General features: G+C 28.7%; 4 protein-coding genes across 4 annotated transcripts; all 4 read left to right on the top strand.

Annotated features, from left to right (window-relative positions):
- Window positions 1-1,367: 1,367 nt before the first annotated feature.
- On the top strand, window positions 1,368-1,823 carry PGO_060150 (early transcribed membrane protein; the record flags this gene model as incomplete). Its single annotated transcript, XM_028686659.1, has 1 exon — window positions 1,368-1,823. One exon carries the CDS (start codon window positions 1,368-1,370, stop codon window positions 1,821-1,823), a length of 456 nt encoding a protein of 151 aa, XP_028542460.1.
- A 4,364-nt stretch (window positions 1,824-6,187) lies between these two features.
- Window positions 6,188-7,292, top strand: PGO_060140 (Phist protein; the record flags this gene model as incomplete). Its single annotated transcript, XM_028686658.1, has 2 exons — window positions 6,188-6,298; window positions 6,477-7,292. 2 exons carry the CDS (start codon window positions 6,188-6,190, stop codon window positions 7,290-7,292), a joined length of 927 nt encoding a protein of 308 aa, XP_028542459.1.
- Window positions 7,293-10,512: 3,220 nt separating this feature from the next.
- PGO_060130 (Phist protein) lies at window positions 10,513-11,861 on the top strand (the record flags this gene model as incomplete). Its single annotated transcript, XM_028686657.1, has 2 exons — window positions 10,513-10,719; window positions 11,046-11,861. 2 exons carry the CDS (start codon window positions 10,513-10,515, stop codon window positions 11,859-11,861), a joined length of 1,023 nt encoding a protein of 340 aa, XP_028542458.1.
- A 3,017-nt stretch (window positions 11,862-14,878) lies between these two features.
- Window positions 14,879-16,193, top strand: PGO_060120 (Phist protein; the record flags this gene model as incomplete). The annotated part of the gene is made up of 2 exons (XM_028686656.1): window positions 14,879-15,007; window positions 15,258-16,193. The coding sequence occupies 2 exons, from the start codon at window positions 14,879-14,881 to the stop codon at window positions 16,191-16,193; spliced, it is 1,065 nt and encodes a 354-aa protein (XP_028542457.1).
- Between the last annotated feature and the right edge of the window lie 1,601 nt (window positions 16,194-17,794).

The following is a 17,794-nucleotide window of genomic DNA, read 5'->3' as shown; positions in this document are numbered from 1 at the left end:
TACATGCAATTTGGCAATGTATGCATTGTAATAATGAATGTCTTTGTGGCACAGTAGCTAAATTAAAAAAAAGAATGAAGAAAATTTTTTACGTTAGTTTGGGGGGAAGTGAGTGTAATGGCCTGAAATTTACCTGAACGTGCATGCAAAATGGGTGGGAAAAAATAAAAGAATAAAAACAAATACATAAAAAAGGGTCACAAAAAAGGGCACATCTGAGGACACAAAAAGGGCACATCTGAGGACACAAAAAGGGCACATCTGAGGACACAAAAAGGGCACATCTGAGGACACAAAAAGGGACATAAATATCCCCTTATGTACCTGTCTTTTTAGCAAAGTAGACATTACTTATTGTGTACATTAGTCAAATGTGCATGCATGAAAAACTGCATGACACTTGAAAAAATTGGAAGGCTTCCCACGTTCTAGTGCTTCCACAGGAGCTCTACATCATTTGTATACAAATGGGGACAATCTGTTGAGAGATTTTTTTATATGCACACTGGTTTATTCTGCACTCGAATATGTGGTCTCATTTGATACACACATATCCCTCACCTCCCAATTCAAAAAAATATTAAAACCTCCTTTGGGGACTTTCTCTGTCATATTAAAGAAAATTCGTGCATGTTGTTTTTCTTTCTTTTCATTAAGGGACACTTGTGGTTTTTAATATAATAGCCCCGCAGCATGCACACCATTGGGGTTTTTTTCAGATTGTGCCACTTGGTTGTGTCTGCATTTTTTTTTCTTTCTTTTTTAATTTGCAATTTTAAATATGTTTTTTTTTTTAAAAAAATTTAAAAATGTAAATGGAAAAAAAAAAAAAAAAAAAAAAAAATATATATACATTGAAAATTTAAACCAAATTAAACCAGATTAAACCAGATTAATTGATATAAGAAGAAATTAAAATAACTTTATTTATATACTTAATTTTATTTTCATTTTTTGTTCACTCTGTTTTTCCACATTGTTTCACGTTGTTCACTTTTTGATCAGTTTTATTCATCACAAACAACATATATATTAAGCTCATTCAATTTTCGTCGTCAACCCCTCCCCGCTGCTTAGCAAACAAGCACGTAATCGTCCGATCCGCTCTTTTCCCTGAATTCTTGAGATTTTTTTTTTGTTTTTTTTTTTTTTTTTTGCAACAGTTTTTGTACACAAGAATACAAGCACGCAGAAGGGATTAACACTCATTATTTGATTTGTCCATAGGAATTCACTTTGGCTATAACAAGTTTTATATTGTTGCCTTGCAAATATAAATAAATAAACATACATATATACAACGCTTGCAAGAAAGCTCTTCTACATAAAGATCAACACAACACAAAAACGTACCTTTGTAAATAAAAATGAAGGTTATAAAGTTCTCTGTTCTGTTTGTTATTTTATCGATCGTTTGCTTCCTAGGATTTGAAAAAGTTGTTGCGACATCTATAAATAATAAAGTTATAAAGGAAGATTTGGATATAAAATCTAAAATCAAAGCGTCTATGAATAAGAAAAATTTTATCATTGGGTCCTTAGTTTTGGCAACAGTACTTGCTTTAGGGGGAATAATTGGTGGAGTTGGATATGGAATAAGGAAACATAGAAAATCTGGAGGTGAAGATGTGACTGAAGAATTCAAAGAATTATTTAATCCAGTAGAAGAGAATGAAACGCAGAGTCCTTTTAATGTGAAAGCACAAACTGTAATTCCAGAAGTCATAGTGACTCACCTCGACACAGGATCACAAGATCAACGTTTGCCTGATGTCTCAGCGAAAGGTGTTGATAATGAGACAGGTGAGAATATAAAAGATTAATTTTTTTTTTTTTTTTTTTTCGTCATTTTGAATCGAAAGCAAGTAATTTTATGGATGATTACTCTTGCATGTAACCGTACGGATATGTGTAAATGTATGAACTGCACATATATATGTTATGTATATGCGAAAAACGAGAGATCTGAACTACACGAGATGGTTAAAATGAGATGAAAAAAAAAAAAAAAAAAACGAAACAAAATGAAATGAAACGAAAAGAAACGAAACGAAAAGAAACGAAACGAAAAGAAACGAAAAAAAAGGAAGACAAGCCGTTTGTTTCTTATCATATTATTCTCCATTTTAGCTACCAGTGGATTAGGAACAGATTAAGAAAATTACCATGCCTTATACAACAACAAACGTATTTCATGTTTCTATTTTTTTAAAAAATGCCGTAGAAAATGCATTCCTAGAATTCGTAGATGAAATAGGAGAAGAAATAATGGAATAATAAATTGCACAAAAAATATACAAAAAATACATACACACAAAAAAAAAAAAAAAAAAACAGGAGAGAAATCATACCAGAGGAAATAATACAAATGTAAAAACATTAAATTATAGAGAACCATTTTTGTAGATAAATTATTACCACTTTTCCTTTATCAGCAGATTAGGAAGTTTTATATTTAAATGTCAGTTAAAGTTTATGAAGGGAAAATAGATAAGAAGAAAGCATAAAACAATTCTCTCATTTTTACAAATTGGATTATATATCGTTTTCATGAAAGAGGTTTATAGGAGATGTTCAAAAACATGTTTTTGAGATTCGTCGAATTCGTATATATATATGATGAAAAAAACAAATCCGTGAAAAAGGGAGAATTTTTTTTTTTTTTATTTCTTTCCTTTTTTTTTTTTTTTTATCCCCAAGAGACTTTTGCAGTTTAGACAGTCAATGTGGTCAAGCGGGAGGGGAGAATTGACACACGTTTCACGCTGAGAGAACAAGTGAAAGAAAAGAAGAAAAAAAAATACATCAACATGTACATAATACATATATACACGAGCAATATATATACACATATATTTATACAGACATTGTAACATGGCACAGAAAAGTACTCAACACGCTAAAATAATCCTTTATGTTTTCAAGAAAGAATGACATTTGTTGAATTACTCAGCTTTAAACAATTTAAAATGGTAACAGAGTTTGACTTCCTTTTTTTTTGTTTTTGTTTTTTTTTTTTTTTTTTTTTTTTGTTGTTATAGGTTTATTTTTGGATAAGATAGTGTTTTTAACAGAAAAAGAAAAAAAAAAAAAAATGCGAAACACGAAACATGAAATATTTTTTATTTATTGTATGACATGGTGATGTACTATTTCTCCATTTTCATGAAATTTTCATCAAGTTTTCGTGTAATTTCTTCGTACCTTTTGTAAATTTTTATAATTGCTATTCATATTCAATAGCCTGCTCTTGTGTTCATTCATTTGTACGTATATAAAGAGTCTATATCCGTCTTATGAAACTTATTACACACTTTTTTGTTTATACTTATTTTGAACAATTAATCATCATATACATATAACTATAGAGAACACATAATTGAAATTTGTGAAATTTTTTTTAAATAAGTATGAATAGAGAACTAACATAATGGGCAAAAAAAAAAAAAAAAAAAAAAAAAACTCCTATTATTCTGCTGTAATATATACGCTTAAAAAAAATGCAATAAAATAGGGAAATGGGAAAGATATTTAAAAATATGCCTAACCCACCCAAACACACACACACAACCATGGTTATTTTATTTGATTATCCATTATTTCGTTCGAATTTTAGTGCAATTTTTTTGTCCCTATTTACTTATATATATTTTTTAACTGGGTACAAAAAAAAAAAAAAAAAAAAAAAAAATTCCCCATGCCTCTTCTCTTGAGTCCTATTGGCACAGATATTATTATTGTCATAACGTAGATAAATAATACATTGTCTCTCGTAGAACGAGATGTTATATAAAGATCGATCTATATTTTTGGAGTGAAAATAAGAATTTTTGAATTCCATATTGGGTGAGAAGTTGCAAAATGTTTACGTAATAACATAGAACAATGGTTTAATATACTTTTCATGCTATATAAAAATAATAATAATAAAATGAATAAATAAATAAATAAAATGAATAAATAAATAAATAAATAAAATGAATAAATAAATAAATAAAATGAATAAATAAATAAATAAATAAATAAATAAAATGAATAAATAAAATAAATAAATAAGATAAAGACAAATTTATGTGATCGCAGCTCCCAGTGCATGTAAAGTGAGAATTAATTTTCTAATAACTGCACTATGAAAAATTATTATCCATTTTTTAAACGCGAAATATATAATATACATGTAATTTTTTTTAATGAATTGCTTAATCAGTTTTTTATGCATTCAGGGGATACATTCATTTGTACCATTTCAGTTCTAAACGAGCATAACATCACATGTAAACATGTTTAGGACGACTGTTATTTTTTTAAGTGTTTTTTTTTTTTTTTTTTTTTTTTTTCTCTCATATTTTTTTCCACTCTTTTTACCATATTTCAGGACTCAAAAGAAATAGAAACGGGAGGATGGAACACTTCGATGTGGTTAAAATTGACCATTGTTAGCTTGATCTTTTTTGCAAAAGTATCACTAGCACTCTATTTTTGATATATGTAGAAACAAATTTACGAATTTATGTATGTATTCATATATATGTATTCTTACCAAACAGTGGAAATACTTGAGAAAAAAAGACGGACTAAATATTCTCGTGCAAGTTATATATAACCCACTAGATAATTTAAAAATAGGTTTATTATTTTTACCAGTCCTCTCTCTTTCTAATCGGGACTGTGGCGCTTTTTCTTCTTTTTTTTTTTTTTTTTTTTTTAAATAATCTTGAAACATATTTTGCGAATAGGTTTAGAAAATTTTTTCTTCAGTCTTTACAAAACTTGTTCACGATTTGGGCAAAATTTGTTCGAACTTTTCTCGCAATTTTTTTTTTACTTTTTATTACTAATCATTTGAATATTTTCTTAAAAAAAAAAAAAAAAAAAAAAAAAAATAAAAAGGGACATTTTTTTTTAGGAAAAATTAGAATTTCATTTTTATATAATTATTTATGTATTTTCTCTTTTCCCCTTGTTACCAAAAAAAAAAAAAAAAAAAAAAAAAAAATCATTTATATACTTAGATGAAGTTGTAACCCAAAGGTTCGTATTTTTTCTTCTGGGACTTATTGGGATAATCACATGGGAAAAGGGAAAAAAATAAAAACTTTGAATGAAGTCTCTTAAGTGACGCTAACTTTTATACCTACATGAAAATATACATATAAACTTATGAACGCACATATAAAATTATGAACGTACATGCAAATTTATGAATGTACATACAAATTTATGAATGTACATACAAATTTATGAATGTACATACAAATTTATGAACGTAGATATAAACTTATGAACGTACATGCAAATTTATGAACGTACATACAAATTTATGAACATACATATAATCTTATGAATGTACATATGTTTATAGAACGCACGGAGTTATATGCCTTATTGGTAGGCCCAAGTTAAGTAATTTTTTTTTTTTTTTTTTTTTTTTTTTTGTTACCCTCGAGCTAATTGCCGAATGATTTTATAAGAAGACACACTTTATTCTTCTTCGTAAAAATTACCCGAAAGACGTTTCCCTCTAAAACAAATCTTCGAGATTCACAGTATTTACATGCGTAAATATATATATTCATAGTGAAAACAGCTTTAATGTTCCCAAATTTGGAGTCTTTTTTTTATATTCCATACATACAGCTCTTTTTTTTTTGAAGTGCATTTTATCCTCCATAACTTCGCTTTCAAGCTATCATTTAACAACTTGTATTCTTATTTTATATCTTTTTTCTTTTATTTTTTATTCTTATCTTTTTTTATATATCTTATCCTTTTTATCTTTTTTTATATTTTATTTTTTGGTACTTGAGCTAGTAAGCCGTTTGGATGACTGTTGTTAAGAGGCATATGTCGTGCCCCATTTGAACTTATCATATTTGGACAGTTCATGAATTTACCGAATCAGTATTTATTGAAACCACAGATGTGTATCGGTAACATCTGAGGCTGAATTCTATTGGAAGCACATGTTCTGTATTCTGCTTACTGCTACCTTACCATGAGGAAAGTGACTTTCGACAAACAAAAGTGGAGTGCAGATTTTGTCGATTTGCAGATTTATACATGTACATATTATTTATTTTTAATTCGTCCCATTTTTGATAGTTTTTTTTTTTTTTTTTTTTTTTTGTTGCAAATATTTTAATAATCCTATGCATACATTCTGTTTTTCATTTAACCTAATCTACACATGAATCATCATTTTCAATGGAATACGAGCAGAGATGATGTAGGTAGAAAGAAATTTCTTCCCGCACTTTTGTTTTTTTCTCTTTGCTTTGTCTTTTGTCTATCACATCAAGTGAGTTGTAGAAAATTGTAATGTATATATACAAAATTGGTTTTTCTATGTAATGCATGTTTCTGTTTCTTCATTCCCTTTTGTGAGAAAATTGATTATGTCTTTTTTTTTTTTTTTTTCGTTCTATCATATTTTTCCTTAACTAGAACATTTACATGATCCCCTTAATTTTTTGTAGTGCCTACACACGAATGATTCTGAAAAGCAGAAGCCAAAATGGGAGAAGAATCCAAACATTTTGAGAATGCTGTCGGAGATATCGCTTGACCGATTAGAAAAGTTTGTTGATCTAAATGACATAAAATTATTGGAGGCGAATAGACATTTGTATTTTCTCCCCATTAGTAGCACCATAATAAAAGAGGAAGAAATGAAATTCTTCGAAAAAAAATGTGAAAAAAGTGGAAAAAATGAAAATATCTCGTGTACTAAAGAGGATAGTAGCGACATCTGTGATAATTACAACAGAAGTAGAAGAGGAAATATTGATTCAGAATATGAGGGAAGCCAAATAGAAAGAGAAATAATATATGAAACGAGATTCTATAAAGAATTAACGGAAGAAGAATTTGAAAATGTGGTAAATGGATTGGGAGTATATGTTGATGTTAAAGATATGAATGTTTTATGGAATTATGTAAATGCAAATAGAAAAAAAAAATATTTAAATTTAAAAGAAGAAATGTGGAAAGAGTGTGAATTTTTATCCCGTAAGTATAATATACCTGAGGAATGCACAATGAAAGCATGGAGAAAAGCACATTTACATTTGAAAGATGATTTGATAAAGAAGGAAAGGGATGACTATTTAGATTTGAAAACATTTATTGATGCAGGTACTATTCCACGTTGTAAATACATATCATTTTTAATAGACAAATATGAGTCTTGGAATGATCTTCTTGACATGGCAACTGATAGTTGGAAGAGTTCCATTTCTAGTAGTTTCGATAAATACCTTGTTCAAGATAGATTGGAAAAGGAAATTGATTGAAGTTCTAAGAATGAGACAAGTATATCATATGACAGCAAAAGCACGGTGTGAAAAACTGCATCATCAGTGAGCTATGCATTGTGGAAGTGCTTACACAGGTTGTATGGTTTTGTTGGTTTATAACCCATTTGGGTGCTCGTTTGTATATATATATTTTTTTTTTTTTTTTGTCCGTTTTTCGAGAACTGTGTGTTAACACCTCGTCCATCTTTCACCCACCCGTAACCCACTTGTTATTCCCTTTTTTTGAATTTTTTTGAATTTTTTCGTTTATTTAATTTTTAACACGTTTTGCCATTTTAACTAATTTGACTAATTTAGCCAATATGACTAATTTTTTAATGAAGAAAAAAAAAAAAAAAAAAAGAAAAAAGAAGGATGATGCCTATATGGGTGTTCACATAGAATGTATACACATGGACGGTCATTCACATACCACAAATGCAACACACACACACATAGAGAAAGAGAGAGATGGGTTAATAATGTGTAGGTTCATTTTGTGCTAAATTGGATTGTCTCGTTCGTTATGTCTTCATGAGGAATGTATAAATCGGGTGGTAAGTAAAGAACTAGTCATTAGTGTTTGGGCCGTGGTCTATCAACACTTTCAGTAAGGAGTGAAAGTTGCAGATGCAATGAATACATTTTTATGAACCCAAAATATGGATAGGCAAAATTAACGTATAAATTTTCCCTACTTGAACTTGAAGTAAACTCCGCAAGTGCGTTTCATTTTTATGGTTGGAGGATACCAACCGGGTGGGAGAAATATCTACGTGTACACACACGCATACACACACATACATATTTACAAATATGCACATACATACGTCCCACCAATTGGAAACGAAGTAAACGTGGAGAGAATTTTGTGTGCATACATGGAGGACAGAAGAATATGTATTTGCATAAAATGGAAAATTGTTTTGTATTCTTCCCTCTCCTCCCAGTTTGCACTTTAAAGCTACAGGAAGGAGAGACTCATCCATTTGATCTCTGTTCATACTTAAATGTGATTTATCAGGTTAGGAGTTTAATAATTTGGAGGGTTAACAGTATGGCAATATATATATATCTACATGTCGAATTTTTTTCCCTCGTTTTATACTCACACTAAAATTTGTGTGCCATTTTTTCTAGAAAAGAAACTTCGAACCTTACATGGGTGTATTCATATCAGACTACTTATAATAGAACATATGCATATGAAGAGATTATAATGTCTCTATCCCTAATGATATTTGCTGCGTGAGCTGAATGGGTCTAACTACTGATTGTACATCATTAGGAATGAGACGAAGGAAAATGTTTCAAGAGTTTTTTTTTTTTTTTTTTTTTTTTTTTTGGAACAAACGATATAGCATCGTTGGAAAAAAAGTTTCAAATGTAAATTGTTCTTTCGCAAAGATTTATAAAAATGTGCATCTATAAAGAACTACGAACTGTTGAAGTGGTCAAATGCTTTTTTCCCTTACTATTTTGTTGTTTTTTCTTTACTTTTTCGTTAATTTTTTCCATAAAAAGATATCATATTGGGAAAAAAAAAAAAAAAATAAGCATGCATACTTATTTTGTTACGAACTTGTTGATATGTTTTTCTCAAAATATACTTACCCATAAAGCGCATGTATATCAACGTGTATACATATGTATGTGTAATGTTGCATATATGTACATATATTTACATTTTGAAGGGAGGATGTAATACATTCCATTGAAAAGGTTACAAGATATGTAAATGGCTATATATGAGTAGAATGTTATTCTTTTTCTTTAGGCCAAATTTACTCGTCCTTTCCCACTAACATTGGAATTGGGGTCGAAACTGTGATCAGAATTTGGATAAGAATTTTGTTAAGAATTTGGATAAGAATTTGGATAAGAATTTGGTTAATAATTTGGATATGAATTCGAATCATAGTCAGCTACTTTTATATTCGTTATACCAATTAAAAAAAAAAAAAAAAAAAAAATGCGTGTACGTGTAAATATGTACATAGTGAAAATATTCACGTGCAGGTTACATTCCAGTTGTCTCGAACTTGTTAGGTATCAAATTTTTGCGGGCGCAAAAAAAAAAAAGTGTTGCCATGGCTATTCTCAGAAATGCATAAATCGAGAAGCACTCATCGGTTTGCATTTTTTTTTTTTTTTTTTTTTTTTTTTTTTTTTTTTGTTTCCTCAAAATGTGATAGGAAAAGTTTTTGAATTTTTGAAACGAAACGCGAGATGTTGGTTCATGGAAGAGGGATATAAAAAAAAGGAAAAAAAAAAGGGTATACTAATTAGAACTTAGAACAATTCTTAGGGTTTTAACATTTTTCTACTTTCCTATTGACTATAGTGTTTTATAATTAGTTATTTTTTTTATTTTATTATTTTGTAGCTTGCTATAGGGAATGATAATTGTAAGAAAAAAAAAAAAAAAAAAAAAAAAAAAAAACTCTAAAAAGTAGTTATTTTGATATTTTGCTACCTTGCCATTAAGCTATATTATTTTATTTTTTAGCAACGTGGTCGCTAAAATGTCGAGCGCTGTTACGTGATCTTCTGGCTTAATTAAATTTTTGAGTCCTGATTTTTGACAACCTCTTCTGCAAAATAATTTTTTTTTTTTTTTTTTTTTTTTTGAATAAATTCATATCCATTTTAGAGAACCTCATTTTGTGATTTTTTTTTTTTTTTTTTCATGTTTTAGAAAACATTGTTGTTCTTTCATTTCATTGTTACATTGTATAAATAAATAACTTTAAGTCAACCCCACCCAAATTATCACCACCACCACTACCACTACTTAGCTTTCTCTTCTTTTTTGCAAAAAAAAAAAAAAAGGTATGCACTGAATAGTGATTTTGGGCATATATGCACATGTTACGTACGTTTGACAGTTTTCTTCCTTGTTTTATTATGAAGAGGATAGAAGAAAAGAAAAAGATAACAAAAGAGAGATTACCTTATGACGAAACCATGACATATGGGTTGAGCATATGTGGCACGTCGATGAATCACATCTAAGTGCAGCATTTATGTACCAAATATCGACAACATTAGGTGAAAAAGGCCATGTTTGGATGCTGTGTCTGCCACGTGTTTGCACTAATGTTTCCACTCTTTTGCATTAATGTCGCTTCTTTTTTTTTTTTTTTTTTTTCAGACCCCAATAAGTCCAAGTTCCCCACATTCACAAAAAAAAAAAAAAAAAAGATAAAAAAAAAAAATGACACAACACAATAGGAAGGCAGTTATCTCAATAAAAGGAAAATATGTATCATCAAATAAAAACAGGAAAAGGAAAGAATCGATGATAATTTCATTTAATAGTGAGGAATGGAAGTGTAGGAAGATTGGTATGTGTGTTAATTTTTCATTTCTAGCTATTTTCAATATTGTGTTGCTAACTTTGATGGTCTTCTTTGTGCAACAGGTATGTAGAGGAGTTAAGTTTAACCAAAATATCTGCACTTGCCGTGGTTGGATATTCATCCCGGTGAAGTGAAGCGTATAGATGTGTTTGAAGTGAAGCGTGTATATATGTTCGAAGTGAAGCGTGTATATATGTTCGAAGTGAAGCGTGTATATATGTTCGAAGTGAAGCGTGTATATATGTTCGAAGTGAAGCGTGTGTATATGTGTTTGTACTGGTAGATGCATTTGTGCTTACTGTAGTAGATGCTACAGCTGGAATTTTTTCATTTTTATGCATGCGTGTTACACTTGTTTCTTCTCCCCTCTTCCCACTCCTTTGTGCAGGAAAAAATATTAAATGAAGAATCTCTTAGAAGTATACAAGAAAGATGTCAAAAGTATGAGTCGAGACAATTAGCAGAATTAGAATCTAGAAGAATGAAAAATGAGGAAGGTGATGATGATGGAGATGATGAAAATGATGAAGATGAAGAACAAGCTTGTTGTAGTGGTGGCACTAGCAGTAAAAGAAGAAGGAAATATAAGAATATCGATGTAAGTATGAAAGAACCTTATAGATTAAATAATGGACAAGCAGAGAATTACGGTATTTTTAAACCAATTGATTATGTTAAGAATGATACAGAACCACGATATGAACTACCTGACTATGATACAATTAAAGAAAGAGAAAGAAAACAAAAAGAAGAATTTAATAGTGTTCCATATGAAGTAAATGATCATGATTTTTTGCGAAATGTATCTGAAGATAGTGTTAATGAAAGAATAGAAAGACTAGGAGAAAATGTAGATGTAAAGGAAATGTTTGTTATATGGAATTATGTAAACGGTTTTGAAAGAATTAAATATATTAACATGCAGAAAAATATAATTGAATACTGTGAAAATCTCACTTATACTTATAATGTACCCAGAAAAAAAAAAACAGAACAGTGGATTAAGGTTTACCACTACATGAAAGATCACTTATTCTATAAGGAGAGGAGTCTACATAAAAAGTTATACAATTTTCTAGAGCACGGAGCATGTCCCAAGAAATTGTTTATCGAATTTATTAATCAGACTAAAAATTCGTGGAGAAATTTTAGGAGAGACGTGAACAGCGTCTGCATGAATATGTTGAATTCAAACTTAACTTGATGGAGAGAACGGGGTGTGCATGTGTGGACATTTACGTATGTGTATGTGTATGTATCTGTGTATGTGTATGTATGTGCGTGTGCATGTGCATGTGCATGTGTGTGGTGTCAAGGGAAAGCAGTTTCCTGAATTGCGATGCACATCGGATATGGAGCTGTGAATATGCATGCTCTTTCTTTTGGAGGATTCGACAGGGGAAGGTGCGAGAGGGAATCATCCTTTTGATCTGAATTACTCCAAACAGTACTAATTTTCCCTCATGCATCCAATGAATGTATAAATGCAGCATAAATAATTTTATTTTTTTTCTTCTTTTATCACTTCCTAGACATGAACGGCATGTAAATGGAACTAAAGGGGTGGGTGGTATATTTTACCCCTTTGCATTATGCATACTTATTTGTTGCATTGTTTGCATAACAGGGTATACAAAATGAGAGAAGAGCGTTTAGCAAAGTTTCGTTAGTAACGAACAGTTTGTTTTTGTTTTTGTTTCTTTTTTTGTTTTTTTTGCTTTTTTTTGTTTTTTTTGCTTTTTTTTGTTTTTTTTGCTTTTTTTTGTTTAATTTTGGATAGATGACCTATAAGGCAGTGTTCTTTTTTTTTCGTTCCTACTCGTGTAGAACAACTCATTTTCTGTGTATTACTAACATAAGAGGGGGTGGGATGGGAAGGTCAACAAAAAGGATGTAAAAGTATGATATATATATATATATATTTGAAGTAAAACTAATTTTAATTTTTCTATTTATGCAGTATCATCCTCACTTTGTCGATATGGGTGAATAAGAACAAAAGGTGCATAATGGTGTTTGTGTTTTTGCATGTGCAGTGGGAAGAAGAAACACAAAGAAAATAAGAAAAAAAAAACGTATGCGTATAAATGTATAAGCATATGTATAAACAGATGTATTAATGTGTGCACGTGCAAAGGGTAATGTTTTGGTTAAATAACTTGAAGAGTTCACAACTTTTTGTGTGAAATTAATATTATTTCCTATGCACATATATGTTTATATATATATACATTTCCCCAAGCAAGGACATCACATTCATATTCTGCTCCACCCTTATGTGCACTATCTCCAACTCTACCCCTTGTGGTATAGTCTCTTTTTCTCTACTCTGTGCTAAATTTTGACAATGGCAAATGGTGGTGATGGAAGAAATTTTTTCCCTCCCTTAGAATAAAGAAAAAAAAGGTCCCAAAAAAAATTCAAAAAAATATGCAAAAAAATATGCAAAAAAATATTCAAAAATAATTACCAAAAAAATTCTCCCCCAAAATGCTATTATTTATATTGTTACACCCATTTGTTTACATATCAATTTCTGAAAAAAGTGTTGTAAGTCTTTCATATGCAAAATAATTGTAACATATAAAATAGGTGTAGTGTGGTGGAAAACACAACACTATTAGTAGGATTCCATGAAGGACAGTGGCATATATATATTTTGTAAAATTGGGAAAAAATTAAAAACTGTTTTTTTTCAATTTTTTTTTTTTTTTTTTTTATTTTCCCTCTTGTCCAATTTTGCTTATATACTATGTTGTACTGAAAAGGGAATGGAAAAATATGTAAAAAAATGTTCATAATATTTTAATAAATTTAATAACTAGCTGGGACTGAGTTGACAATTTTTCCAGGTTCACAGTTTGGGGACTAACAATTTTGAAGAGAAAATACCCATGATTAAAGTTTCGACTAAAATGTAGAAAAAAAATAAGAAAATAATAAAACAAATAGGTCATAATAAAATAAATAAGTAATAATAATAGTAATTATAATAACAATTAGGATGGTGGAAAATGTAGTTGTAAAGCAAGAAAAACAAAAAAATGCTAGACGATAGGAGAAAAAAAAAAAAAAGTTCTAAAATTATCATTTAACAACGGGTTCATCGCGCGGTTTGGCATTTCTTTTTTTTCTTTTTTTTTTTTTTAATAATCAATATCATACCATTGAGAGAAAAAATTATTTACTATTATATTTTAATTAAATACAAGTTAATAATGTTGCATAGAAATAGAACACAACAAAATAGAATAAAAAAAAAAATAAAATAAAATATGAAACAAATCTGAATGAAAAAAAATATATTTCGTAAGCTTATCATTACAATGTGGCGTTACAAAAATAAAGAAAGGCACCCTCTATCTCATCCACTCATTCTCTGAAAAGTGCCAGGGTTTTTGGTATTTGTCACAGGCTTTCTTTATTCTTCCCATAGATATATATATATAAGTATATATACATGTACATGTATATATATTTTTTACTACCCTATATCGTTTATATTTCAGTTTGTTCTTTAGTTATTATTTAATTTATATTTTAGCACGTACTTTAGTTTAAACTTCATTAGTTTATATTTTAGCTTATATTTTATCTTATTTTTTTATGTTTATGTTTTTAGTAGATATATCAAAAGTTTGTTAAGTTGAGGAGGAGAGGCTTCTTTATTGGTTCTACTGCTCTATACGTTATGTTGTTTTGTTTCTTTGCAGCTATTTTCAACTTTTTTGTTTCATTTTTTTGTTGTGTTGTTTTTTTTAATTCGCATACCACTATTTTTTTCTTTTATATGTAACCCTTTTTTTTTTTTTTTTTTTAACCGTTGTTCTATAGTTTTTTTTTTTTTTTTTTTTTTTTTTTTTTTTTTTTTTTTTTTTTTTTTTTTTTTTTTTTTTTTTTTTTTTTTATTTTTTTTTTTATTATTTTATTTTTTATTATTTTTTTTATTATTATTTTTTTTTTTTTTTTGCTTTATTAAAATATATCATATCTTGATAAGCATAATAATAAAACGTATACATATAAATATATACCAAGGAGAGAGAAGAGGAAGGAAAAAAAAAAAAAAAAAAAGGACTGAATTGTTCAATTCTTTTACTTAGTAATAGCATCATTAATAGTGCATATACCCAGAAGGAAGTCTCTTAAAATTGAAAAATAAATAATCTATTTCAATCTGTTGAACAATATATATCATCTCATGGGGAAGAAAAAATGGATATGGCTAAAAGAAAAAAAGAGCACATATGTAACTCTTCCGTTTATAGGATTCTAAATACAGTTCTTGTCATCTTTGTATTCCTGGTTGTAGAGGTATATGTTTATTTTAGACTCTGGTTGATTTCCTGGGTTGCTATCCCCACCTACACATACACACTAGCACACACACCCGATGGGTCGTTTCATTTGAATCTGCACACAATTCCATTGAAATGAAAAGTTTATCGAGACGAAGTATTCTTTATTTACTGCACTTTTTTTTTTTATTTCATTTTGGTCTATCTGATTATGCACCGTCCTATATTGCATCTTCCTATATTGCACCTTCCCATTTTTGCACCCCGCTCCATTTCATTCTTTTTTGAAATTTCCTTCCCAGAAGACATGTAAAAATGAGAGAGAAAGGAGAATCAAATCGTTTGGATATCCGAATGTAAAGACAAGACAACTGGCTAATAAAAAGAGTTTTGAATGTCCACGTGTGGATATATGTGACCCAGATGAAGAGAGTGTAAATGTATTTTGTTCATCTAATATGGTTTTAAACAATGACAATGAAAATGCAGTTGAGAACACTTATGACATATCTGAGATACAATGTGAGTATAACAATTGTTTTATGAGGAATAGAAAAAGAAAAGTTAGACGTGCTATTGATAAGAAGAGAAATGGAAATAGTGTTAGTGATATTCCATCCATTGAATGGAAGAGTGATGGCACAACAACAACTTCTTCTTATCACAAGAATTTAGATAAAGTAAATGATGAAATTGAACCTCGTAAAAATAGGTTTGTAAAGAAGGGATTTTTTGAACACATAAACCCTGATTATGAGTTATCAGAAACTGAATTTATTGAAAAAATTTCGAATTTAAGTGATTATGTAGATCCAGAAGAAATGAGTTCTATTTTTTATTATGTGCATAAAAATGAAAGGAAGAAATATTTTCGAATGCAAGAAAATTTAGTAACGCATTGTGAAAATTTATGTCACAATTATAACATAAATGATGATTTAAAAAATTCTCAGATGAAAAGAGTATATGATGAAACAACAAATTTTTTTTTATTTAAAGAGAATTTTTTTTTAAAAAGTTTTAGTGAATTTGTGAGAATTGGAAATTATAACAAAAAGAAATTTATAGATAGCTTAATTAGTTACAGAAAAATATGGAAAGAATATAGGAGACTGTTAAATAATTTCTGGAGTGCAAAATTGGCTCAGGAGCTAAAGGATTATTGGGAAAAAAATAAAAATGAGGTGTTTCAGACATGCATACAGTATACTGATGTGGAAGAAAACATGTTATTATAATATGATGCATTCACCAATTGTAAAATTACTTTTATATTGTTCTCTTTTAATTTTAGTACTGTTCAAACGAGTGCATTTATTATTTTTCATGTGGGGTTCCATAATAAATATGTGCTCTTGTTTGCACTTCTCGCAAGGGACAAATGGGGAGAGACTAGAAGAGGGAGGATAGTGGGTATATATCGGGACCCTTTTATTCAATCTTACTCTACCCTTGCATAGTCTTATATTCAATTTTTTTTTTTTTTTTTTTATAACTCCTATTCAATCCGACTCAAATTTTACATAATATATATTTTTTTTTTTTATTTGCAAAAATATTATTGTGTATTGTCATATGCATGTGTTGTTTACACACATATGTCCCTAATTAGCAATAAAAATTTCTTTATAATTTTTTTTTTTTTTTTCTGATTTGTAAAGAACTAATAATTTAACATTTTTATAAGTTATATGATACTTTTTTACTTGAGAAAAATATTACATTTCAATGTTTTCTCATTTGATAATTTTAGAAAATGCACCAAGTAAGAAACAGCGGGGATAGGACAGGGGTGGGTGGGTGTATAATATATATATAAGCACAGAAAAAAAAATACCTAGTGGGGTGTGCTATATAGGGTTTGAATATAAAAAAAAATAAAAATGAAATCTGTTTTATTGTGTAATAAGGAGAAAATAAAATAAAATAAAATAAAAATATAAATGAAGATAGGAAAGAAAGAAGGAAATTGTAAAACCTAGTTTTTTTCTTTTTCACATCAAGTAAAAAAAAAAAAAAAAAAGCATCCCTCACGCTGGATTAAGTTTTGTGCTGAAAAGGTTTTCCATTAAGTGTGCATGTCTAGAGATATTTTTATCACATTTTATTTTTATCTTATTTTTATTCTATTTTATTCGTTTTATTCTATTTTATTCTATTCTATTTATTTATTTTATTATTTTATTTTTTTTTTTTTGTGGTGTGACGATATTATGGAGTGCCTTGATTTGGGAGATTCTGTTACTAGTTTTTACTCCACATGAAGTAAGCATTGTTAGGAATATCTAAACTGAGTAGATTTTTTCGAAATTGGTTAACACAAAAAAATATATGAATAAGAAATTTATAGTTTCAACATGGAATTTTTTGTCACACAGCAATATGAGTTGCATGTGTCTTGGGGGATTATAAATGTAAAATGATGTAAAAAAAAAAAAAAAAAAAAAGAGTAGAAGGCTAGGGACTTTTTTACTCTTTCCCAACATTCACGTTTTTGCAGACAGGAAAAAGAAATATCCATTCGACGACTAAAACGGAATGTATAATTTTTTTTTTTTTTTATTACTTTTATTATTTTTTTTTTTTTTGTTGTTTTTAACCCTCTTCCTTTTTTGCTTGTTTTTATTTTCTTTCTTTTTTTTTTTTTTTTTTTCCCTTTGGCTAATTTTGTCGGATTCATTCATTTCCTCACCTTTTACATATATCTCCTCACTCTCCTTGTGAAAATGTAATAAAAGTAATCACAAGCAAGGATATACAATGATGGGAACAGATACACATACCATAGGAATGGGAAAGATGAAAGGGAGAAGTAAATAAAAAAAAAAAAAAATTAAAA

Source organism: Plasmodium gonderi, assembly GCF_002157705.1.
Source record: "Plasmodium gonderi DNA, contig: Chr06, whole genome shotgun sequence".
NCBI classification, from domain to species: domain Eukaryota; phylum Apicomplexa; class Aconoidasida; order Haemosporida; family Plasmodiidae; genus Plasmodium; species Plasmodium gonderi.
This window is presented reverse-complemented; position numbering and strand designations above follow the sequence as displayed.